This window comes from Notolepis coatsorum, assembly GCF_963971535.1.
Source record: "Notolepis coatsorum genome assembly, chromosome: 9".
In the NCBI taxonomy this organism is placed as follows: Eukaryota; Metazoa; Chordata; class Actinopteri; order Aulopiformes; family Paralepididae; genus Notolepis; species Notolepis coatsorum.
In genome coordinates, this window is record NC_140173.1 from 93,871,385 (window position 1) to 93,898,849 (window position 27,465).

General features: G+C 43.7%; 1 protein-coding gene across 2 annotated transcripts in view; it reads left to right on the forward strand.

Moving 5' to 3' along the window:
* cdh11 (cadherin 11, type 2, OB-cadherin (osteoblast)) overlaps nucleotides 1-27,465 on the forward strand; it is a 137,648-nt gene that overhangs the window by 74,706 nt on the left and 35,477 nt on the right. For both annotated transcript variants that reach the window (XM_084322192.1, XM_084322193.1), the window contains exon 7: nucleotides 13,147-13,334. In XM_084322192.1, coding sequence (XP_084178318.1) covers nucleotides 13,147-13,334 — 188 coding nt within the window. The remainder of the gene's footprint in view (nucleotides 1-13,146; nucleotides 13,335-27,465) is intronic.

Sequence of the window (27,465 nt, forward strand, 5' to 3'; positions counted from 1 at the left end):
AATCAAACCAAAACATAATTTTGAGGCATCAAAATAGTTTAAAATTATTTTCTTTTTCTCTCTGTATAGATGCATACTTCAAACAAATCAAATCAAAACTTTGCCATCAAACTCTCGCCTCGCACAGCTTTTTAGACACAGAAACATATGGTCAAGCTTTACATGCGTTGCACTCCGCCTCCCATTTGTCTTGACCGGGACGGTAAATTGGGAATTATCTCTGCAGTTAATCTGTAATGTACATTCGCTTTGGCATTGTGAGCAGAATCAATGCTGGCCCGATCTGTCCGCTTCCTCCTCTGTTTGTGTGCGAGCGCAGTAGCTCCGCCCACAAAGCACTGAAAGCAGTCTTCTCTGGGAATACGTCTTATGCAACAGAGTAGGCCTACCGTAGTATTCGGTGCAATGCGCCAGTCAATTTAAGTTTATTTGTCCCGTGAAAAACAATAAAACCCGAACCGTTTCATGAATTTATAAAAAAAAAAAATCAATGTCCGGGCAAAAGAGGACGTTTGGTCACCCTACTGTAGCTAGCGTAGAGTAGCGTTACATATTAAAGCTGTCATATGTAGCCAGTGTAGCGTAACATTTAGGGTTGGTTACCGAATTCGGTACTTTTGAGGTACCGAACCGAAACACGTCGGTACTACAGAGTATCGATTCAAGTGAGATACCACTTTTTTTTTTTTTTTTTTTTTTTTTCACGACTGAGGTAGGTAAATTAAATTTCTTGAGACTAAAGTACCAAAAAAAGGTACCGTTGGGTACCGGTATCGATTCGCAGGTACCGGTACCGTATCGTTTCAAATGTGAAAGCATTACATATTAAAGGCATAGTTCTGAGGGTAGCAAGTTTACATTTACATTTAGTAATTTAGCTGATGCTTTTATCCAAAGCTACTTACAAATTGTGAACAAGTCAGCAGGAGGGGTACAACTTTGGCAGCTAAGGGTCAGTGGCATTGTTTGTCAAACAGTGTCGAACTTGAATGTTACACTCTTGAGTGCATAGTAGTATAGACATATCGGCATGATAGGTAGTAAGTATAGTAGCATAGTACTGTAGTAATGTACATAATAGTAAAAGACAGTAAGAAGATTCTTTTTATTTCAGATATTGTTTGAAGAAGTGTGTTTTTAGTCAATGGAGGAAAATTGGACATGTTTCCGCTGTCCTGACTATGGTGGGAGGTTCATTCCACCATCGTGGAGCGAGGACTGAGAATAGCTTGCTTCTCTTTGATGACCTCTTTGGTCTGAGGCGGTCAGAAGATGCAGAGCGTAGGGGTCTTGAGGGTGTGTAGTTAGAAGATGCAGAGCGATGGGGTCTTGAGGGTGTGTAGTTAGAAGATGCAGAGCGTAGGGGTCTGGAGGGTGTGTAGTTAGAAGATGCAGAGCATAGGGGTCTTGAGGGTGTGTAGTTAGAAGATGCAGAGCGAAGGGGTCTTGAGGGTGTGTAGTTAGAAGATGCAGAGCGTAGGGGTCTGGAGGGTGTGTAGTTAGAAGATGCAGAGTGTAGGGGTCTTGAGGGTGTGTAGTTAGAAGATGCAGAGCGTAGGGGTCTTGAGGGTGTGTAGTTAGAAGATGCAGAGCGAAGGGGTCTTGAGGGTGTGTAGTTAGAAGATGCAGAGCAAAGTGGTCTTGAGGGTGTGTAGTTAGAAGATGCAGAGCGTAGGGGTCTTGAGGGTGTGTAGTTAGAAGATGCAGAGCGTAGGGGTCTTGAGGGTGTGTAGTTAGAAGATGCAGAGCGTAGGGGTCTTGAGGGTGTGTAGTTAGAAGATGCAGAGTGTAGGGGTCTTGAGGGTGTGTAGTTAGAGACCATTGACTGGAAGTAGGAGGGAGCTGTTCCCCTCGCTCCATGGTATGTCAGGTCAAGGACCTTGAAGCGGACCTTGACAAATAGGGCTATGGGTTAATCAGAACTATCCCTTCAAAGCCAGGGTGGTCAGCTGTGTATGCATTCTCATCTTTATGTCTGTCAGACACAACAACTCTACTACTGGAAATATCAACACCCCCTCCCACACACACACACACACGCACGCACGCACCCACGCACACACACACACACACACACACACACACACACACACACACACACACACACACACACACACACACACACACACACACACACACACACACACACACACACACACACACACACACACACACACACACACACACACACACACACACACACACACACACACACACACACACACACACACACACACACACACACACACACACACACTGTACAGCTAGCCACCCAGATGGTTTAAATGAGGACGATGATAACTTATTTATTACAGAAAAAAAAAAATGCTCAGGCAGATAAATGGAGAGAGAGAGAGACACACTGACAGAGTGATGGAGAGAGAGACATAGTGACATAGAGAGAGAGAGAGAGAGAGAGAGAGAGAGAGAGAGAGAGAGAGAGAGAGAGAGAGAGAGAGAGAGAGAGAGAGAGAGAGAGAGAGAGAGAGAGAGAGAGAGAGAGAGAGAGAGAGAGAGAGAGAGAAAGAGAGAGAGAGAGAGAGAGAGAGAGAGAGAGAGAGAGAGTGTGAAGAGAGAGACAGTGATGTAGAGATACAGTGATATAGAGAGGGGTGTCGAGAGAGATGGTGAAGAGAGAGAGAGACAGTGAAACATTTCTTTTTAACAAGGCATTTGCCTGAATTATTCTTTTACTTTGAATTTTACTTCTATTCATTTTTATTATTATTATTTATTTTTTAATTTTTTATGTTCTTCCATTTCATTGGTTGTTTTATTCATTGTAATTGTTTTTATTCATTTAACTTTTTATCTTTATCTCCTGTAGCACTTTGAGATTTTCACAAATATAAAGTGCGGTACAAATAGAATTTATTATTATTATTATTATTATTATTATTATTATTATTATTATTATTATTATTATTATTATTATTATTATTATTATTTATTATTATTATTATTATTATTATTATGTAGAGAGAGACAGTGATGTAGAGAGAGACAGTGAAGAGAGAGAGACAGTGATGTAGAGAGGGATGTGATGTATACTGTAGTCTACAGACTGTGTTTTAGCCAGTATACCTGTCTGTATGTACTATACTGTAGTCTACAGACTGTGTTTTAGTTAGGAGGCCTGTCTGTATGAACTATACTGTAGTCTACAGACTGTGTTTTAGCCATGAGGCCTGTCTGTATGAACTATACTGTAGTCTACAGACTGTGTTTTAGCCAGGAGGCCTGTCTGTATGAACTATACTGTAGTCTACAGACTGTGTTTTAGCCAGTGGACCTGTCTGTATGAACTATACTGTAGTCTACAGACTGTGTTTTAGCCAGGAGGCCTGTCTGTATGAACTATACTGTAGTCTACAGACTGTGTTTTAGCCAGTCTGTATGTACTATACGTCACTCCAGCCTACAGTCTGTATTCTGTCAGACAGGGTTTGGTTGGCCAGAAAACAGTTTAGAGTTAAGCTACTTAGAGAGAAAATGAGAGAGGAGCGAGAGATGAGGGATGACAGGGAGGAGAGATGAAAGGAGGGATTTGGGAGGCTGGGCAGGAGAACGGAGGAGAGTAGTTTAGGAGGAGGGATTTGAAAAGATCGATTGAGGCAGGAAGGCGAGAGGAGCACAGGAGAGACGGATGGAGAGAGACGGAGGAGAGGAGAGACTGATGGAGAGAGATGGAGGAGAGGAGAGACGGAAAGAGATGTGGGGAGAGACAGTGGAATGGACAGAGGGCAATTTGGAGACATGAGAGACATGGGAGGAGGAGAGGAGTGGTAGACATTTACATGTTGTCATTTAGCTGACGCTTTTATCCAAAGCGACTTACAAGTTCTGTATGACAAGTCAGCAGGAAGGGTACAACTCTATCAGAACTAAGTAACAATGTTCATCAAACAATGCTGAAACTTGGGTCCTGCAGTGTTGAGTGCATAGTATTAAAGACATATTAATAGGAAGAGTGCATGATAGTATAAGACAGTAAGTGTTTTTGTTTTGTTTTTGTTTTTCATTTCAGATTGATTGAAGTGTGTTTTTAGTCGACGGCAAAAGATTGATCGGGTTTCGGTCGTCCTAACTGAAGTTCGTTCCACTGTGGAGCGAGGACCGAGAATAGGCGGCTTTTCTTTGACCCTCCCGGAGCTTGCATAGGAGTGGGTCTGAGGCGGCCAGAGGATGTAGAGTGGAGGGGTCTTGAGGGTATGTAGTTAGACAGGAGAAGAGGAGAGGAGTGGTATACAGGAGAGGAGAAGAGGAGGAGAGGAGTGGTAGACAGGAGATGAGGAGAGGAGTGGTAGACACGAGAGGAGGAGAGGAGTGGTAGACAGGATAGGAGGAGAGGAGTGGTAGACAGGATAGGAGGAGAGGAGTGGTAGACAGAAGAGACATGGGAGGAGGAGACAGGTGGAATAAGAGATTTTCTTTGTATCCTTGGAAGAAGAGGAGAGGAAAGGAGAGGGGAGGGGAGGAAAGGAGAGAAAATGAGAGGGGAGGGGAGGAAAGGAGAGGAGAGGGGAGGGGGGAAGACAGGAGATGAAAGGAGAGGAAAGGAAATGAAAGGAAAGGAGGGGAGATGAAAGGAAAGGAAATGAAAGGAAAGGAAAGGAGAGGAGATGAAAGCTGAGGAGAGGAAATTAAGGAGAGGAAAGGGGAGGAAGGGAGATGAAAGGAGAGGAGAGGAAAGGATGGAAAGGAAAGGAGAGGAGAGGAGAGGAGATGAGATAAAAGGGGAGGAGAGGGATGAAGAGAAAAGCGATGCTAACTTGTCACCTTTCTGCCGAAATCACCATTTGGATTCCAAAATAGGTCATTTGTGGGATTTTGGTAGATCCAATGAGTTGTTCTTTTTTGGAGGGGGATTGGTTATCTGATTCTTTTCAACTCTGTTATTATAGGTCTGAATGGCATGGAGCTAGCTAGTTAGCTAATCTGCAAACACCGTTATTGCTCTGGATTTCTACCTCATTCATGATCGTTACGGAGTGTCATTGCACCCACCAATAAGATGGGTGCTTCGCATTGCACTTCCCTCCCACATTCTCTATTCAGAATAGACCTGTGATGAACAATACGGGCAAAATTATGTTCAGAAAATGTATAAATAGGGCAATGTCTAACTCTGCCAATATTTGGGTAAAAGACAAGCTGTAGGCGGGCGGGTGGCGCAGCGGACAATGCGCTCGTCACCAACGCAAGAGACACTGGTATCGAATCCAGCTGTCAGCGTTGCTTCCGGCTTGGCCGGCCGTCATACTGGCTCGATTGGCAGAGTCAGCGGGAGGGAAGCCGGTGCGTGGGTCTGGGTCGTTGTGGACAGTGACTCCTACAGTTCGGTCAGGGCGCCTGCACAGCGAGGGAAGGATCTAAGAGAGGTAGTGTGACCTTCCACACGTTATACTCTCCCAGTGAGAGTCCGCGCTGCCAGGTGAAAAGAAGCGGTGGGCTGGCTACACATGTGTCGGAGGAAGCATGTGATAGTCTCCGCCCTCCCAGACCGACGGTAGGGGGTAGAGTGCGCAATGACCAAGAAGGGGATTGGGAATTGGCATAACGACTAACATTGGGAGGGGAGAAAAATGGAAAAAGAAGGTGGAAAAAGATAATTAAAAATTAAAAATAAAAGACAAGCTGTAGAAAGTGGGGCAATCATCAGTCCAGTCTGCAAGAAGACGTTGACTAGATTCATTATGACAACAGACTGCCTGTAGGCTAAACGAGACAGTTGTTATTTTTATATTAGGATTTGTATTTTGCCTACCTATTTATTTAGTTTAATAGTTCATGTATAAACTATGACACAGAGAGCCAGTTCAACCACAGAAGTACACAGGCAGGTGAGCTGAGAGCTTGGCTGTAGGACTAATGTAGTGATTAAGGACAAATAATATAATTGTTTAACATTAATAAACGTATTTGGATAAATGTGCAGTTATTGTAATTTTGCCTTTATACTGATCATTTTGAACTGACAATATATGTATTGCCTATTATTCACATTATTCTATAGCAAAACTGGCTTTAATTAAAATTTAATTAAACTGTGGCATCCACTTCCTTGTCACCTTTTCCACCCCTGGTGAGTCTGTGTCCCTGAGAGGGGGGGGGGGGCGAGCTGGGATGCAGACAGAGAGATGAGAGAGAAGAGCCATAATGGTCTTGTTGTTGTCATTCTGCTAACCAGGTGTCTCCTCCCCTAGACACACACACACACACACCTCTATAGGTACATGTTAGTATCCATACGGCCATACGCAACAGATGGCATTTCTGTTCACATTAATATCCCGTTCCGCTGGACCGGCTTTAGAAGAACCACGTCGAGCAGAAACACATTTTAAAATCCATTTCCGCTAACTTTCCTTCATCACCGTTTACATTCTCCCTGATGGCACCCAGACCGCCGTTTAAAGCCACAACCACAGATCTTTTTACTCACCAAACACTGTGAACCTAAGGGAGGATGTGGCTCAGTGACGCTTCAATTCAATTCAAACCGTTATTTATTCTCGAAAAGGACAATGAGGTCACCCTCATTTTCAATGTTGTCGAGACTTACAGACATTTCAATGCATACATTTCTTTACACACATGGACCACAGCCCTCGTCTCCATCTATATAAACAACATAGGCCAGTTTGCTGGAAACTCCCTAATTCACCTCTATGCTGATGACACAGTCCTGTACACCTCTGGTCCCTCCCCGGATGCTGTCCTGAAAACTCTCCAGGAGAGCTTTCTAAAAATCCAAGCTGGTTTCTCCGCCCTTTGCCTGGTCCTAAACACCAGCAAGACCAAAGTTATGTGGTTCGGCCACAACGGTGCCTCCCAGACTGACACCATTGTAGCCGCCGATGGCAAAAAGCTTGAACTGGTCACCTCCTATAAATACCTGGGAGTGTGGATCGACACCAAACTCTCCTTCTCTCAACACCTAACTAAACTGCAGGCCAAAGTCAAAGCAAGGCTTAGCTTTCTGTATAGGAACCGTACCTCCTTCACTACATCTGCTAAACTCACCCTGGTCCAGATGACTGTGTATTTGACTTTAGCGATGTAATCTACCGCTTGGCCCTTAACACTTTCCGTGCCAGCAGGGGGTGCCAGAAATAGGCGCTTAAGTGCCAATGCTGTAGTCAATGGAGGGCGATCATATTTGCGAACGCATAAACTATATCTTAAATTATGGCTATGTGTCTAATACGCCCGTCGCTCATTTGCAGTCAACATTGTCGAAACGGATTGTTTTTTAATCGGTTAATTTCCGTTTTATACCATTTTGAAAAACGCTATTTTTTTTTTACTTTCAGAAAAAAATAATATTCTGCAGGAATCACGCTTTACTGTAATACGCAAAACACGTTGTAATTTTTCGGCCTATTTATGAATCGTTTTCAAATAAACGCTAGATTATCGATAGTATATGTGTACTTATGCACGCTATAGAAGCGGGCTGAAAAATCGATTATCTTATTTCCTGATCAGCACACACACACTCACAGCCACACACACACATATGGGACACGTTGATATATAGGTGAAAACAGCTCTGATTATCCCAAGACAAAGAGATTCCTTACCGCAGATCAGATGTTCTCCAAAAAGATTATTCCAATTCCTGATCGCCATTCCAAATATCGATTGCGTTTATTGATCCAACGGTGGGTGGTCGAAACACATATTCCACACTGTTCTGCGGCTCGGCAATGAGTGGGTTTGGCTCGGATTACATGCCTGACAAGTAAAATGTGGAATCCGGACTATTTTCTTCCCATCCATTTCATTCAGTCCAATCCAATGGGGTGCAATACCATCCAGAGAGACAATAGGGGGCGGTATTTTCCCTGTTCAAGCTCAGACAGATCCCCACTGGTAACGTGAGGTTAGATTGATGAAAAATGAATGGAAATCGATAATAAATAAAGATTAAATAACGAGATTTCTCGTTTTTGTGACTCAACGCATGGCATGAAATAACGAGATTTCTCGTCGTTGGCACTCAAAGTGTTAAAGGTGATCTAGAGCGCTTAGATATCCTATATCACTCCGCCATTTGCTTCGCTACCAATGCCCCCTACAGCAGCGGTTCTCAACAGGGGTTCCGCGGCACACAGGGGTTCCGCGGAGAGCTGTCAGGGGTTCCGCGAGATGCCTGGCAATGTTCTTTAAAAATATAGAATGACAACAGTCTTATTTTGAAAATCCTATAGCGGGTCTCATTTATGCCCACGCGCAGCTCCAGCTATAATAACTAGGCTCCGAAAGCTAGCAACATTAAGGTCATTATGATACTCTTATTTTGAAAATCCGTGGTGTCGTGACTCATATCCGCTCCAGCACACAGCCAATAGGATGCATCTCAGGCAGGCTGAGCAGTGAGCAGTAGCGTCTCTCAGCTCAGCAGTATTAGTAGCGTCTGGATCTGGAACGCGGACATTGAAACACAGCAAGGGTAGTGTTTTTGCGACCCAAAACAAATCCCTGCTGTTTTATTCCACAACGGGTCAAATGCATATAACATGCTTTGCAATCCTTGCCATTCCTTTATGACCACGTTGTGTTTAAGACCGGAATTAATGTCCCGTTACCATAAGCTAACAACAAGCTAAAGCCCTGTTCAGAGCGACAGAGAACAGCAGAGTGGGGACTTGGAAGGAGGACTGGGGAGGAGGGGGGGGGGGGGGGGGGCATTCTCCCTCTATGTGTGTGCGTTTGAAAAGATGATGAAGTCAGACTACTATATTATATTGATAGTAAATGTACTGAGGGTGGACAGACAGATTATGTTGATATTTAAACATAAAAAATACAATACATAAATGTATCCATGATCATCATGCAACATAAAACAATTGCAGGAACGGTTTGGGAGAGGAAGGTGTTTTAGGTTGCGTGTTCCAAAAAATGTACTTAAAGTTTAAAGCTCAATATATCAAAACGTGGCACTTTATAGTGAACAGGCACTTTATAGTGAATCCAAATTCTTTTTGGATTACAGAAAATTATCCCTAAAGTGCTATCTGTTGCAGCTGCACTGTTTTCCATGAAAATACCATATTTGGATAAGTTTGACCATTTCTAAAAATCTGAAAATCATTATTTAATAAAACACAGAAAAGTATCACCAAGTTACTCTGGATAAAAAAATACTTTACAGACAAGATTGAGACAAAGCTTCCTGACACATCTCCATCCAAACTCTTGGAAGAACTCATTGAAATCTCATCTGATACCACCTGGAGAGCTAGTTTCAGAGTGTGGTGCTGAGTACCAAGTATCTCATGATGCTGCAGTTAAGGTGTTGATACCATTCAGCCCCACATATCTGTGTGAAGCTGGCTTTTCATCCATGACAGCTCTGAAAACAAAATATAGGGCCAAGTTGAGCCTTGAGGATGACATGCGTGTTGCCTTGTCAAAGATCTCCCCACGTATTGACCGTATTATTAGCCAGCAGCAGCAGACCTCGCATTGAGCTAGAAATGTCCACTGAGTGAACAAGTGCTTATTTTCTGTATTTATTTATATTTTTTGAGAAATGGTAACTTGGTGATCCTTTTCTGTATTTAAAAAAAATACATGATTTTCTGTTTTTGAGAAATTGTCAAACTTATCCAAATATGCTATTTTTATGGAGAACAGTGCAGCTGCAACAGATAGCACTTTAGTGATCCTTTTCTGTATTTAAAAAAAAAAATTGTCATCAGATTCAGACAACTTTATTGATCCCGCGTGGGGCAATTCATATTTGCAGATTCACCAACAAGCAACAAAGACAAACAAACAACAAAACATCTCAACGACAGCACGGCAAATAAAGAGTCATTGTATCATCATTGTAGCAAAAAAGACAGGACCGGGAAAGTCTTTATCGTATGTAGGGGTGCCCTGGAATATTTTATTGAACACAGGGGTGCCTTGGCAGCAGAAAGGTTGAGAACCCCTGCCCTACAGGACCCACCACTGCGAGCTATACTCCCTAGTAAACTGGCCCTCCCTGGAAATTAGACGCAACATCCACTGGCTGGCCTTTGTATATAAAACACTTCTAGGCCGTACTCCCCCTTACCTTACTTGCCTAGTCCACCCTCGTCCACTCCAGAATTACCACACCCGGTCAGCCACACATATCCTGGTAAACGCCCCCCATGCCAACTCCTCACAAGGCTGTTCCTCCTTTCAGTATGCGGCAGCTGATAGCTGGAACACACTACAAAAAAACGTAAATATGGAAACGTTTATTTCAATTAGATTGTTTAAGGAAACTTTAACAAACTCCCTAGAGCACTCATGTAGCTGCTTCTCCGTGAGCTAACACCATGCTGCCACTATTGTTCTGTTGTCTGTCAGTTGTTGTTGTTCAGTTCAGTTGTTGCTCTGTATGTATGTCCTGCCTTTTTAATAATGTTCCTTTGTGTTTTATTTTTATTTATTTGATTGTATCCCCTTTCCCCTGGGGGGCTTTTTACCCCCAAATAGGCTGTTATTGAAAATAAGAACTTGTCCTTAACTAACCTGCCTATAAATAAAGGTTGATGTTTATGATGATGAAGTGCCCCACAGCAAATAGCATAAAATGAACATAGGCATACATTTTGCATACAGTTGATACATTAACAATAAAAACAATGCATAAAGTGCAGACATAAGAATAGGTATAAAAGACAATAAAAGTAGCGCAACATAGAACATGCAGCCTTAACCTGTTAAGCCCTATTTTCTGAAAATACGCCTAAAATACATACCTAAGTAAATGGAAGATTGTTCACTTCTACAAGGTCCATTTGCATGTTTGTGGTATCTAGGGACATCTATGGATCTCATGGAATGTATTCCCAGAAAATAGTGTGTCAGAAATATTGTGTCTGTTACTAGGCTTGAGTAAATTGTGATATGAGAATATAAATTATGATTTTTCTTTGCATCTTTGACAGTGAATAACACCATGCTAAAAATTACCAGACATGAAAAACTGCCACTGAGCTCGTTCAGCACCTTCTTGAGATCATGTGTACAAAAAATTCTAAGCAAATGAATAAATTCATACACAAGTAATTTGCTTGCAGGAAGCTGGAATCGGCTCGAAATTTCAATGCTCATTGAGAGCTCTGGATGCCCTCTCCTCATACAACTGGTGACGCGCCACTAATAAAAAATGGCGGATATTCCCTAAATTATTAAGACATTCCATGAACTAAAATCTCACTAATAACACTTTAACCTTTTGGTAAACAAACATATTGCTTAAAATATACACTATGACTGCTGTTGTGACATGGTTAGGGGTCTTTACTATTGGATACATTTGAAAAGAAAAACGCTACTTAATGTCATACAGTCTGGAGAGATCGATTTATGACGTGATCCCCCATCTAACCACCACCATGTCCCGAACATCCAGAATCGTCGCCCACGTCTCCATAGTCCAAGACCGATAGAAAGACTGCTTCAATAACCCTCTTTCTACACATCATTGGGAAACTAGATCTATTCCTGTACAGGAAACCAATTTTTTTACTCAATTTACTGGCAAGGTTGTCTATATGATATTTAAACAAAAATGTATCATTGAGCCAGATTCCAAGATACCCTTTCTATGTCAGACCCATTTCTAGTCGATATAAGCAAACTGTTGTGATCAATATTTCTGGCCCGAAAGAACACCATGAATTTAGTTTCGCTTGCATTTAGTACAAGCTTAAGGCATATTAGCTCATCTTGCAGAGCATTAAATGAATGTTGTTGATTGTAAGTAGCTATTTTTACATAATCCGCGGTACAGTAGATAATTGTGTCATCTGCATATGAATGGGCTTGACAGCCCTTCAAGGACAAAATAATATAATTAATATAAATAGTAAATAAAACAGGGCCTAGGATCGATCCTTGTGGAACACCTTTTGTAATGGGTAATGATTCTGACTGGGTTTTTCCCACTTTGCTGCAAAGATGTACCCTGTCAACGACTCCCACAGTTCCACAGGAACAACAGCACAGTACACTTCTACTCAATAGGATCAGTACCGTGGGGTAGTTGTATTACTGTATGGAATAAATACCACAAGGTAGTATTACTAAATAGAATAGTATAATGTAGTTGTACTGGGTAGAATTAGTATTATTATTAGATCTAGGTAGATCTGTGTTTGTCTGCTTGTTTGTAGAACACCAAGAACCTTTCAAGCTAATACAATTAATTATATTGCTAAATATCATACAGTCTGTAGTATAAGAGCTGCTGACCAGGGGGCGGGGCTAAGGGTTATGTCACTTCTGCCTGCTATTCTATTTGATTCTGTTCTATTGCGATCTATTCTACTCAACTCTGTTCTATTATGTTGCATTCTATTCTACTCTGTTCTACTCTACTCTATTCTATTCTACTCTACTCTTCTACTTTATCCTATTCTACTCTACTCGACTCTACTCTACTCTACTCTACTCTGTTGTACTTTACTCTGCTCTGTCCTAATCTGTTCCATTCTGTTCAGTTCTATTCTATTCCCTCTCCTGTCAGTATCATCTAACTCTATACACGTCGACTTGGGATATAAATAATGAAATAAAGGAATCTTTGTGATTGAGTAAAAGAATAAGAAGCTATTTTCCACTGTCTGGTGTCTCATTCCATATGTAATAAATAGTGTAACATCCTGTCTGCCGGAGCCTCTGATCTCCCAGAGACTCCATTAGGAGCCGGGCTGAGCGGCAGGCGTGCACTGTCTCTTCTCTGCGTGATGTGAAATGAGAGCGTTTGAGAATCTTACTTCACTGTTGGTTTAGTGGAGTCTTCTTTTCCCACGCTGCAGTCGGTGAAGTCGGCCAATCAGCATGTCCGGGCCTCGTCGTAATATTCAATTACGTCTGTGTTTTTAAACCCCGGGGGCTGTAAAAAGATACGTACACATCATCACGTTTATAATCTTTGGTATGGATGTTTTTCTTCCTTGTGAAATCATTTATATTAAAGGTCTAAAGCCCTCCTGCAGTTATTGATCAAGTGAAACTAATGATCGTTCTTTGGTGTCAGAATTCTGTCTCTGCTTGATCGTGTTGAGGGCATTCCTGTTTTTAAGATCACCACACATCATTGTGTTGATAAGGTTTCTTTATAATTCATATGGTGTCTACTGTCCCCAGGTGTGTATGCCATGTCGGTCCTGGAGGACAAGGTGGTGGGGGAGGAGGTGGGCCGTCTGAAGGCCAAGGATCCTGACATGGGAGAGAACGGATTGGTCAGCTACCGCATAACGGACGGTGACGGAGTGGGCGTGTTCGACCTCACCACCGACTCACAGACCAGAGAGGCTGTCATCAAACTGAAAAAGGTAGGTTGCACACACACACACACACACACACACACACACACACACACACACACACACACACACACACACACACACACACACACACACACACACACACACACACACACATACATACATTATTCATACCTCCCCCACACACATACAGTATATTAGGGCTGACCCCTATTAATCGATTAGTCGACTAATCGGTCGAAAGGGGCCGTAGTCGACTGGCCAATCTCTTAGTCGAATATAATACAAATTAAAATAAAATATATATTTTTTTAATTTTTTTTAAAACAAAATTCAAAAGAAAAGAGGCATAGAAGCGTGGCTAACGCTAATGGCACGCATACCAGAGGCTAACTGCCTACGAAAACAGGCACAGAGGCACTGAAAGAGGATTTCACCCATCTAATGAACACACTATACTAGACAAATATCAAGATGTATCCATCAGTGGACCAATTGCATGCTTTTGCAGAGGACAAGAAGCCTTCAGTCGACTCCTTCAGACATTAAGCACCCCCCACAGCCCAAATGGAATGATAAAAAAAAAATATATTAAAATATTATATATATATATTTTTTTTAAGTCGACCAACGGCAAATTTTGGCCAATCCTAGTCGACCATCCAAATCCTTAGTCGGGGACAGCCCTACAGTATATACATACCCACACACGCACACACACACACATAAATATTAAGGCTGTCAAAGTTAACATGGTATTAACGCACAATTCTTTTAATGGCACTATTTTTTTTAACGCACAATTAACATTTTTATTAATATATATATATACATACATATATTTATACATTGTTTTAAACACTTTTCCTATACTAGATTTCACTCTAGTTTTTTTATTATTGATACTCTCATTGATACTATGTATGTTTCTGACTCAAAGTGTGTGTGTGTGTGTGTGTGAGAGAGAGAGAGAGAGAGAGAGAGAGAGAGAGAGAGAGAGAGAGAGAGAGAGAGGGGGGGGGTGAGAGAGATGAGGAAGGGGAAAGAGAGCTGAGAGAGTGTGTGTGTATGTGAGAGAGAGGGGGGGTGGGGGGGGGGTGAGTCCTCAGCCCTTGTGTGGGTGAATGTAACAAGTTCCTAACGTTTTCTTTCCCCTATTATTTCATGCACAATTGATTAATTGTTTTAAATTATTATTAAGTTATTTTGTGCATCACTCTGTTTTGAATTTGTTGCAAATTTGCAATGCATGAGGGTCATCCTTGTGTGTTAAATGGCTGCATAAAGCAAGAATTTGTTGACTAATGTTGATAATTAAAACTTGAAAAAGATCCGTTTAAGGTAGATTTAGAACAGATAAAAAATATGCGTTTAATTTGCGATTAATCACGAGTTAACTATGGACAAGCATGCGATTAATCAGATTAAATATTTGTATCGATTGAAAGCCTTAATAAATATACATACTCCCCCACACATACACACGCACAAATATATACATACCCACACACACACACTCACAAATCACACAAACACACACAGATGTTTTTTCATGGTTGGTTAGTTGGTTAGTAGGTTAGTTGGTTAGTTGGTGGACGGTCTGAACAAATTCACAAAGACTAGAATATAGAAGATGACGGATAAAGATGAACACATTCTCACTGTAGCTGCATCTGGCACTCATGCTAGGCTGTCACTCATCATGCTAGGCTGTCACTCATCATGCTAGGCTGTCAGTCACTCATCATGCTAGGCTGTCACTCATCATGCTAGGCTGTCAGTCACTCATCATCCTAGGCCAGGGCTATTCAACTGGCGGCCCGCGGGATGATTCTGACCGGCCCGCCAAAGATTACATGATAATATTTTTTTTTTCTTTTTTTTTTGTTTTTTTTTTTGTTTTTTTGTCAACGTTAACACGCACAATTGAGCCAAAAGTCACTCAATTAATGACAGATTTCATTGATAAATTGAGGGAAAACTTTGCAAGTCGATTTGATGAATTTGACATGTCCAGAGAATTGATGCATTTTGTGAGCAACCCATTTGCCAATGTAGCTGCTATTTCCACAAAAGAACAAGAGTTCCTTGCATCACTTCACATTGATGAAGGTCTCCTGCAACTTGAAATAATTGACATGCAAGCATCATCTGCTTTGAAGCAGGCACTTGAGAATGAATCCACCACAACATTTTGGATAAAGTGTATTCATGTCAAGACATTCCCCAAAATAAAAACGCTGGCAATATCTGTGCTAACAATGTTTGGCTCAACATACACTTGTGAATCCAGTTTCTCTCACATGAATGCCATTAAAACAAGCAACCGTGCCTCCTTGACAAATGAGCATTTGCATCACTGTTTGCGGGTAGCCCTCACTTCCTATGAACCCTCTTTCTCTGCCATTGCCCAGTCAAATAAGTGCAATCGCTCTCATTAGATGTGTGTATGTAGGCTAGGCATGTCTGCCCCCCACCCCCCTGATGTTTGAGAGTTAAGAGTGGACAATAAGTGCTGATAAGATGCTGTGATTTGCTGTTGTTGCACAGACATGAAGCCCTTTTTCATAAGCTCAGCTGCACTATAAATGTGTTTTTTTGTTCAAGTGTTGATGTTAGAATGTTCAGATGCACATCATGCACTTGTTTGTTTTTTATTTTATTTTTATATTGAAATGTTGAAGAGGAGATGTTGCAGTTGTTGCACAGTCATAAATGAAGCACTTTTTTTGAAAAGTATACTACTTTTGCAATGTAGTTAAATAAAAGTTGTGAAAATGTGGTTGCGTGTTGTGTCAAGTGTACATATATTCATAGCACGGGGAGGCGCCGTGGCAGTCCGGCCCCTGGCCCCTTGGGTTTCTGACAATGTGGCCCCCTGAACAATTTAGTTGAATAGCCCTGTCCTAGGCTGTCACTCATCATGCTAGGCTGTCAGTCACTCATCATGCTAGGCTGTCACTCATCATGCTAGGCTGTCAGTCACTCATCATGCTAGGCTGTCACTCATCATGCTAGGCTGTCGCTCATCATGCTAGGCTGTCAGTCACTCATCATGCTAGGCTGTCACTCATCATGCTAGGATGTCACTCATCATGCTAGGCTATCACTCATCATGCTAGGCTGTCACTCATCATGCTAGGCTGTCAGTCACTCATCATGCTAGGCTGTCACTCACTCATCATGCTAGGCTGTCACTCATCATGCTAGGCTGTTGCTCATCATGCTAGGCTGTCAGTCACTCATCATGCTAGGCTGTCACTCATCATGCTAGGCTATCACTCATCATGCTAGGTTGTCACTCCTCATGCTAGGCTGTCACTCCTCATGGTAGGCTGTCACTCATCATGCTAGGCTGTCAGTCACTCATCATGCTAGGCTGTCACTCATCATGCAATGCCTGAGGGTCATCCTTGTGTGTTAAATGGCTGCATAAAGCAAGAATTTGTTGACTAATGTTGATAATTAAAACTTGAAAAATATCCGTTTAAGGTAAATTTAGAACAGATAAAAAATATGCGTTTAATTTGCGATTAATCGCGAGTTAATTATGGACAAGCATGCGATTAATCAGATTAAATATTTGTATCGATTGAAAGCCTTAATAAATATACATACTCCCCCACACATACACACACACAAATATATACATACCCACACACACACACTCACAAATCACACAAACACACACAGACGTTTTTTCATGGTTGGTTAGTTGGTTAGTAGGTTAGTTGGTTAGTTGGTGGACGGTCTGAACAAATTCACAAAGGCTAGAATATAGAAGATGACGGATAAAGATGAACACATTCTCACTGTAGCTGCATCTGGCACTCATGCTAGGCTGTCACTCATCATGCTAGGCTGTCACTCATCATGCTAGGCTATCAGTCACTCATCATGCTAGGCTGTCACTCATCATGCTAGGCTGTCAGTCACTCATCATCCTAGGCTGTCACTCACTCATCATCCTAGGCTGTCACTCATCATGCTAGGCTGTCAGTCACTCATCATGCTAGGCTGTCACTCATCATGCTAGGCTGTCAGTCACTCATCATGCTAGGCTGTCAGTCACTCATCATGCTAGGCTGTCACTCATCATGCTAGGCTGTCGCTCATCATGCTAGGCTGTCAGTCACTCATCATGCTAGGCTGTCACTCATCATGCTAGGCTGTCAGTCACTCATCATGCTAGGCTGTCACTCACTCATCATGCTAGGCTATCACTCATCATGGTAGGCTGTCGCTCATCATGCTAGGATGTCACTCATCATGCTAGGCTGTCAGTCACTCATCATGCTAGGCTGTCACTCATCATGCTAGGCTGTCAGTCACTCATCATCCTAGGCTGTCACTCATCATGCTAGGCTGTCACTCATCATGCTAGGCTGTCAGTTACTCATCATGCTAGGCTGTCAGTCACTCATCATGCTAGGCTGTCACTCATCATGCTAGGCTGTCGCTCATCATGCTAGGCTGTCAGTCACTCATCATGCTAGGCTGTCACTCATCATGCTAGGCTGTCACTCATCATGCTAGGCTATCACTCATCATGCTAGGCTGTCACTCATCATGCTAGGCTGTCAGTCACTCAGCATGATTGGCTGTCACTCATCATGCTAGGCTGTCACTCACTCATCATGCTAGGCTGTCACTCATCATGCTAGGCTGTCACTCATCATGCTAGGCTGTCACTCATCATGCTAGGCTGTCAGTCACTCATCATGCTAGGCTGTCACTCACTCATCATGCTAGGCTGTCACTCATCATGCTAGGCTGTCACTCATCATGCTAGGCTGTCAGTCACTCATCATGCTAGGCTATCACTCATCATGCTAGGCTGTCACTCATCATGCTAGGCTGTCACTCCTCATGCTAGGCTGTCACTCCTCATGCTAGGCTGTCACTCATCATGCTAGGCTGTCACTCATCATGCTAGGATGTCAGTCACTCATCATCCTAGGCTGTCACTCATCATGCTAGGCTGTCAGTCACTCATCATCCTAGGCTGTCACTCATCATGCTAGGCTGTCAGTCACTCATCATGCTAGGCTGTCACTCATCATGCTAGGATGTCAGTCACTCATCATGCTAGGCTGTCACTCATCATGCTAGGCTGTCGCTCATCATGCTAGGCTGTCAGTCACTCATCATGCTAGGCTGTCACTCATCATGCTAGGCTGTCACTCATCATGCTAGGCTATCACTCATCATGCTAGGCTGTCACTCATCATGCTAGGCTGTCAGTCACTCATCATGCTAGGCTGTCACTCATCATGCTAGGCTGTCAGTCACTCATCATGCTAGGCTGTCACTCATCATGCTAGGCTGTCACTCATCATGCTAGGCTATCACTCATCATGCTAGGCTGTCACTCATCATGCTAGGCTGTCAGTCATCGTGCTAGGCTGTCGCGCATCATGCTAGGCTGTCACTCCTCATGCTAGGCTGTCACTCATCATGCTAGGCTGTCACTCATCATGACAGCCACTCATCATGCTAGGCTGTCACTCATCATGCTAGGCTGATTAGCTAGGTGTGTCGTCTTCGCTTGTTGCAGAAGCAGGTGGTTGTTTGTGTTTAGTTATTTTGATGAGTCAGCCTCGTGGACATGTTGCCACAGTAGGACAACAGGTCCCACACTGGATAAGCAGACCTCCAGTGCGGTGGTTATCAAAGTGATTGATTGAACATTTTATTAACAGATTTCAGAATGGGTACAATACAGTACGGCTCAATACACACAATTGTTAAGGGGATGCAGACCAGAAAAATACTTTCGTCTTGTTTACATCAGGGTCCCCCATTTTCAATTTATCATAACATATATGACATACATGACATACAGATAGACAGTACTGCTACATCTATACATTTATGACATACCAGATTTACAAATACAGTACTGTTTGTGATACAAAAAGAGTTTAAAAAAGAGAGTATACATTTGACGAAGAAACTGTACATTGGATGAGGTGGGGGGGGGGGGGGGGGGGGGGGGGGGTCCGGGAACCCCCAGAGGTCCTCGAGGAAGGTTCCAGGGGGTCCCCAGCGACATTAGTGTCATTTCACTAGTGTTGTATTCACTATAACTTAACCCAACGAGAATTACTATTCTGATCATACTGTAGTAGGTTTCCCTCTCTCCTCTGGTATCTCCTCACTTACGTACATGATAGACCGTTACAATGTACCATGGGGTGACAGTAGCTCAGGAGGCAGAGCGGTCGCCTGGCTCCCTGTTCGATTCTGGCTCCTCCCGGCGGTATGACAAGGTGTCCTTGAGCAAGACACTAAACCCCTAACTGCTCCTGATGAGTGAATGTGAGGCATAAATTGTAGTGCTTTGGATAAAAGCGCTATATCAATGCATCCATTTATATCACCATTCACTGTTTACAAGTAAGGGGAATTCTGGACAAAATCACGTAAAAAAACAACAACTTTGTTCTCAGATGGGGGTCCCTGAGACACGATCTTTTCAGATGGGGGTCCCTGACCTGTATACGTGTCGACTTTGGGGATCCTTGACATAAAGATTTTTGAGAATCAACGCTCTGGTGAACCGTAGACTCTATGTACTCAACTGTTTCTTCAACTTCCCTCGGGTTGGACCTCGAATCCAGCTGAAAACAGCTGAGGAACAGCGTGTGTGGTTCTCACTAGAGGCCTGTGGCTGAGCTCTCCAGACACAGAACACGTCTTCACAACAGAACAGTGTTCTCATGACGTTTCTTCTGCCATACAATATGACGCAGAGCCACACCTCATTGGCAACCCTGTGGTTTGATGACAGTCACCCGTTGCTTGCGACCGAGATGTCTGCAGTCAAATACTATGAACGGGATTTATAAAAAAATCAAGTGAAGTGGCCCTTGAAATGCTGTCTGTCTGTCTCTCTGTCTTTTCTGTCTGTCTCTCTGTTTGTCTCTCTGTCTTTTATGTCTGTCTCTGCATTTTATGTCTGTCTGTCTCTCTGTCTGTCTTTCTGTCTGCCTGTCTGTTACGACCCTGGCTCAAAGGCACGCAACCCCTGTGCAAACCGACACCAAAACCCGTGTTTAACCCAAAAAGACTACTCTAACAATGAAATACTGATACAAACTAAAGAACAAAGAATGGGAGAACGTGACAACTCTCCCTCTAGCCACAGACAGCCTGCATGTGTGACTGAAGAGCTGGTTTTAACCTGCCAGCAGGTATCCAATCAGCAGCAATTAGCTAATTAGCAGCCCTCACCTGCATGCCCAGTGACACAGGAGTGATCAAGCTCATGGTACATAACACCTCCCCCACCAAACTGGTTGCCCAAGAGGCAACCACCACACATCAAACCCATAAACAAAGAAAACAACTGTGACCCATTAGTTGTCAGGGCCACTACCACAACAGCGATAATGGGCACCACAATCACCGGTACTATGACCGTGAGAGGGCGTCTGCCAGCACGTTGTCCCTCCCACGAATGTGGCGAATATCCAAGTTATACGCTTGGAGGAACAAACTCCATTGCATCAAACGATGGTTCGAGTTCACCATGCTGCGAAGAAAAACCAAAGGGTTATGGTCTGTATACACAACAAGGGGCAAACTGGACGATCCAACGTAAACATCAAAATGGTTCAAGGCAAGAACCAAAGCGAGCGCCTCCTTCTCTATAGTAGAGTAGTGCAGTTGATGCCTGTCAAACTTTTTAGAAAAGTAGCACACTGGGTGCTCCACCTCTAATGCATCCTCTTGCAGGAGGACGGCTCCAGCACCGAGGTCACTAGCATCCACTGCCAACTTGAATGGCAGTTGAAAATCAGGAGCTGACAGAACGGGAGCACTAATCAGAATACCCTTGATGCTCTCAAAAGACTGTTGACAGGTCTCAGTCCACACGAAAGGTACCTTAGGACTGAGCAGATTAGTCAGAGGGGCAGCAACAGAAGCAAAGTTCCTACAGAAACTCCTATAGTACCCTGCCATACCTAGGAAGCGCTTCAACTCCCACCTGGTATTGGGAGCAGGGAAGCCCACTATAGCCTCCACCTTAGCTGCAATGGGGCACACATGCCCACGTCCAACCACCTTACCCAGGTAGGTAACCGTGGCCTGTCCAAATTCACATTTTGCAAGGTTAACTGTCAAGTTAGCATCACCCAACCGCTTGAACACTTCCGCCAGATGCTCCACATGTTGTGACCAAGAGGAACTGTGGATAACCAGGTCATCCAGATATGCCTCACAGAACGCTACCCCTGCCAGGACCTTGTTCACTAGCCGCTGAAACGTCGCTGGGGCATTTCGCATGCCAAAGGCCATCACTGTATACTGGCAGAAACTCTCTGGTGTGACAAAAGCGGATATCTCACGTGCTCGCGGAGTAAGCAGAACCTGCCAGTATCCCTTTAGCAAATCCAATTTACTTACAAAGGCTGCTGAACCCACCCGATCGATACAGTCATCCATCCGAGGAGGAGGGTACGAGTCCGGCTTGGTTACTGCATTAACTTTACGGAAGTCAGTACAGAACCGATGAGTGCAGTCTGGCTTATCAACAAGCAGGCAGGGGGAGCTCCATGCACTAGAACTGGGCTCCGCAATGCCATGTCTCACCATATAGTCTACTTCCTTACTCAAGATCATTTTTTTTCTTTTTCGGATTCACCCTGTAGGCATGTTGCTTAATTGGCCCTGCACTACCAACATCAATGTCATGCTCGAGTACATTAGTACGACTAGGGACATCAGAAAACAAACGTATATGCTGTCTAAGTAGGCGCACAACATCCGTACACTCAGGAAGTGGCAAGTACGACAGGTGGGAGTCCAAGTCACCTAGTATCTGAGTGTTTGGCAACCTGCCCTGAGAAATCTCCTTCGACACAGAACAGTCGGCTACAATAGGAGATGCAGAAATCGTTAGAACAGCCACAGGCTTGACCTCTGACTGGTCAATCTGAGCCCTATCATTGTACGCCTTCAACATATTGACGTGACATAATCTACTCTTAAGCCTGCGGTCGGGAGTCTTAATCAAGTAGTCGACCTCACCAACTTTGCGCTCAATGGAGTATGGCCCACTGTATTTAGCCTGTAATGCAGAACCAAGAATAGGCGAGAGAACCAACACCTTGTCTCCCGGTGAGAACACCCTATGTCGGGCCTGCTTATCATACCACACCTCCATTTTTCCTTGGGCTACCTTTAGGTTCTCTTTTGCTAGTTCACATGCTCTACTAAGCTTAAGCCTGAAGTTACACACATAGTCCAGCAAATTAGTAGAGGAAGGAGTCTGGTCAGCCAACCACTTTTCCTTCAGCAGTTTCAAAGGACCCCTCACTGTGTGGCCGAACACCAGCTCAGCCGGGCTGAATCCAAGAGACTCCTGGGGTTACCTCCCTAGCAGCAAATAGAAGCAAAGGGATTCCATCATCCCAGTCTTTTTCAAATTCCGTACAATATGCCCGCAACATTGTTTTGATAGTCTGGTGGAACCTCTCCAGCGCTCCCTGGGACTCTGGATGGTAGGCAGAGGAAGGGCAATGCTGGATAGACAACTGTTGGAGGACTTGAGCAAAGAGACGGGACATGAAATTAGACCCTTGATCTGATTGAATAACCTTCGGTAGGCCAAAAGTCGAAAAAAACCTAACCAGAGCCTTGGATATAGCTGGGGCTGTGATCTTGCGTAGAGGAATGGCTTCAGGGAAGCGGGTCGCTGCACACATAATAGTCAAAAGGTACAGGTTCCCTGTCTTAGTTCGAGGGAGGGGACCAACACAGTCAATGAGGATCCGCTCAAAAGGTTCCCCAACAGCAGGGAAAGGCTGCAGAGGAGCCTGAGGAATCTTCTGGTTTGGTTTACCAACAACCTGACACACATGGCACGAGCGGCAATATTGTGCCACATCTGACTTCAAACCAGGCCAACAAAAATGTCTTAGCACACGATCATACGTTTTCCTGACTCCCATGTGACCAGCAAGATCATGATTATGTGCTAGATGCAGTATATCAGGACGATACACGGCTGGAACAACAATCTGAAACACACTGCCCCAGTCATCCAGACTGGACAGGTTAGGTGGTGTCCACTTGCTCATGAGCACGTCATTGCTAACAAAATATCCTTGAGACGTATCTATCATTGCATCCTCTAAAACTGCCTCTTCAAAGAGGGACGACAAGGAGACATCCTTGTTTTGCTCCAGTACTAGCTGCTCATGAGACGGTATCACCTTACCAAAACCCTCATCAGGGCCACTTTTCAACTCAACAAAGAACGTGTCACTAAGTGTCATATCACAATCTGAGTTACCAACATCATGGGTGTCACATTTGACCTTTGACATTGCATGTGTTACAGCACACACAGGGAACACTCCTGGATGTTTCTGTGCCAGCTCATCAGGAACCTCAGAAACTACAGGGATGGGAATTACAACTGGAGTAGCCAGCACCTTGCCACCGGCCAAATCGTTCCCTAGAATGAAGGACACACCTTTTATGGGGATGTGAGAGCAGACTCCTACAACAACATTGCCTGATACTAGTTTCAAGTTCAAGTTTCTTTAATAGTTGTCATACAGAAGTACAGAATACTTTTGTACAAAATGCTTCTTACTGTTGCGCTCCAGAGACTGTGCAAGACAAGATAAGTATGAAATAAAAACATAGTAAAATTAGAAGTAAAAAAAAGAGGTCACAGTGTTCAGTTTAGACATATGTACAATGTTCGATACTAGGGGAGAGTTTAGCGAGACCTCATGCAAAGGGGTATTCACAAAGCCTCCTCCAAAGCCCTGAACAATGGCACCGGAATGCAACAAAGAATCTTCCGAAAATGGCAAAATTACATCCAGAATGAGAGACTGAAAAGCTCCTGTATCTCTCCATATTGTAATAGCCAGCTTCGACCCTAGCGCACCGGCCAGGGAAACAAATCCATTCATCATAAATGTTGAGGAGCCCTCTAGCTCCCTGTCCGCACCTTTGATACTTCGCACACCGCCCTCTAATGCCGGCATAGGTGTCCTGCCTATGGTTTCTACGAGAGCCACAGTTTTTACATTTTTCTGCTTAAGCACAGGGCACCCAGCAACGATATGACCAGGCTCCTTACAGTAAAACATATAACCCCCTCTGGGAAGGCACTAGCAGAACCACCTTGCCTAGGAGTCGAAGTAAACCGACCAGCAGACACGGGTGCCGGGAAACGGCTCCCCTGAAAAGGACGCCTACCCCTGGACTCAACACGGCCCTCCTCTACAAAGACAGATTTGTGTGTTAACACAAACTCGTCAGCCAAGACAGCAGCGTCGCCTATCTTCAATACCTTACGCTCATTTAGATGCGTGGAAACGGTATCAGGAACACATCTTTTAAATTCCTCTAGGAGAATCAACTGCCTAAGCTGCTCCCTTGACTCTGCTTTCTGAGAGGTGCACCACCTGTCAAACAGGTTCTCCTTCTCTTTTCCAAATTCAACATATGACTGTCCCTCCGACCTGCGATAGCCTCTAAAACGCTGACGATAGGCCTCGGGGACCAACTCATAAGCCCTCAATATGGAAGCCTTAACCAGCTCATAGTCAGCACTTTGGTCAAGGGACAGAGCAGTATACGCTTCTTGCGCCCTACAAACAAGAACACACTGCAGCAGCAGTGTCCAGGCCGTATCAGGCCACTTCAACGTGGTTGCCACCCGTTCAAAAAGGGGAAAATACTTTTCCACATCCTTCTCAACAAAAGGAGGCACCATCCTAATATTCTTGCCAACATCAAAACCGGAACGCGACTCTGAATGCAGAGCACCCGCCTGCAAGACAGCGTGCTTATAATCAAGCTCCTTCTGCGCACGTTCGTGCTCTAAGTCCTTCAAGTAACGCTCTTGTTGTAGCTGTCTCTCCTTAAGCTCACGCTCCTCTCTCCTCTCTCTCTCCTTAAGCTCACGCTCCTTAAGCTCACGCTCATGCTCACGCTCTCTCTCCTTAAGATCACGCTCCTTAAGCTCATGCTCACGCTCCTCTCTCCTCTCCTCACGCTCTTGCTGTAGCTGTCTTTCCTTAAATTCTAACTCTCTAAGCCTCCACTCACCCTCCGCCACCGCAGATAGCAGCGGAGACACGTCAGACAAAGGAGGCTCCTCCACCCTCGCCGCAAGCACCTGCTCCCTAACGCGCAAAGCCCTCAAAGCACCCAAGGCAGTCGGTTTCAAACGCTTCTCACTGGCAGTAAGCTCCACCTTGTAGTGCACAGCAAGCTCCAGAAGCTGTTCCTTGGAAAACCTTTCCAACAACTCATCAGAAGGGTGATCAACAAAATCCTTTATGGAAGCCATCCCTACTGCACCAGCACCACAACCTGCTCACTTTAGAGCCACCAAAAACACCCTAGCATACACACAATCTACCTGAGAACCACTGAAGAACCACGAAGAACCACTGAAGAACCACTAAAGAGCCACTAAATAACCACTGAAGAACCACCAAAGAACCACTGAAGAAACACTACAGAACCACTGAAGAACCATAAAGAATGGTAATGCCAATACTAATAACCATAAGGAGACGCGGTGGAAATGTGTGCTCTACTGAGCGCACCTTTCTAGTTTGCAAAAAATAAAAATAAAAAAAACAACCACCCTGAAATAAATATATGTGTCATACGCGCAGGTGGTCAGGTGCTAACAGGTAGGCTATCCAAACACTCAAAACAAACAAAATAAATACAACAAACAAATTCAAACAGGTGCCCCTTATAACCTGATATGACTACTTACGCTTCTACATCTAAACGGCAGTCAACACGGCCCACCACATGTCTACCCTAAAAAAAACTACACCAGGCCCTACCACACTACCTGTGTTTTCTGGCCCCCTATCCTAACTACCCTTAAGCTAATGCCCTGTAGACCTAACCCTCTTCAACCACACCTGCTACCAGCCAAAGATCATATTGACCATCCACCCGTCAAGTATATGGTATGGTACAAGACAAGTAGATGGTGCTAATCACTTCTCTGACTGCCCCAGGAGTATGTGGTGCAGATGAAGCTAACAAACAACCAGAAAATAATGTCCCTACCTACATGTGGTGCCCACTAAACTATATATTTTAACAGCATTAAGTAGTCACATCAAATTACAAACAAATAAGGGCATACTCACCTGTTTGATGTTCGGCTCAAGCCCCCACGTTACACAACATGTAACGAACACCACCCACACTATAGCACCACGACACACCAAACAATTTCTAGGGGTATTTGTTTCCAAATTCACTCCCGGACGAGCGCCCAACTGTTACGACCCTGGCTCAAAGGCACGCAACCCCTGTGCAAACCGACACCAAAACCCGTGTTTAACCCAAAAAGACTACTCTAACAATGAAATACTGATACAAACTAAAGAACAAAGAATGGGAGAACGTGACAACTCTCCCTCTAGCCACAGACAGCCTGCATGTGTGACTGAAGGGCTGGTTTTAACCTGCCAGCAGGTATCCAATCAGCAGCAATTATCTAATTAGCAGCCCTCACCTGCATGCCCAGTGACACAGGAGTGATCAAGCTCATGGTACATAACACTGTCTCTCCGTCTTTTCTGTCTGTCTGTCTGTCTCTCTGGTTGTCTCTCTGTCTTTTCTGTCTGTATCTCTGTATTTTCTGTCTGTCTCTCTGTGTTTTATGACCTGTATGTCTGTCTGTCTGTCTGTCTGCCTGTCTCTCTGTCTTTTCTGGCTGTCCCCGAAGCCTGTTTTTGGGATTCAAACTTCGTCAGGGTTTTTCGAACGGGCGTTCGTTTTTTATTTTAAATAAAAAAAAATCGTTTTTCTTTTTCTTTTTTTATTAAATATCCTCAAAGTAAATCCCCAATTTGAATAAAGTGATTAATCTGATTCTTTTATTAAATCAACTTTCTTTAATGAATATAACTCATCAGTTTTTAATACTATAATATTGCCTAATCTTTATTTGCAACTGTGAAGAAAAACCCTATTGACAGAATGAATAGACACATAATTTTGTATTTTTTTATTAAAAAAACCTAAATTTTTTAATAATTTTTTTTTAAATCGAATGTTGATTTAGAATTTGAATGCCAACGTAATGAACGAAGGTCCGAACGTTCGAACGTTTGGGCTTACCCTATTATTGGCAGCTTAGCCACGTGGAGAAGGAGGTGCTATGTGT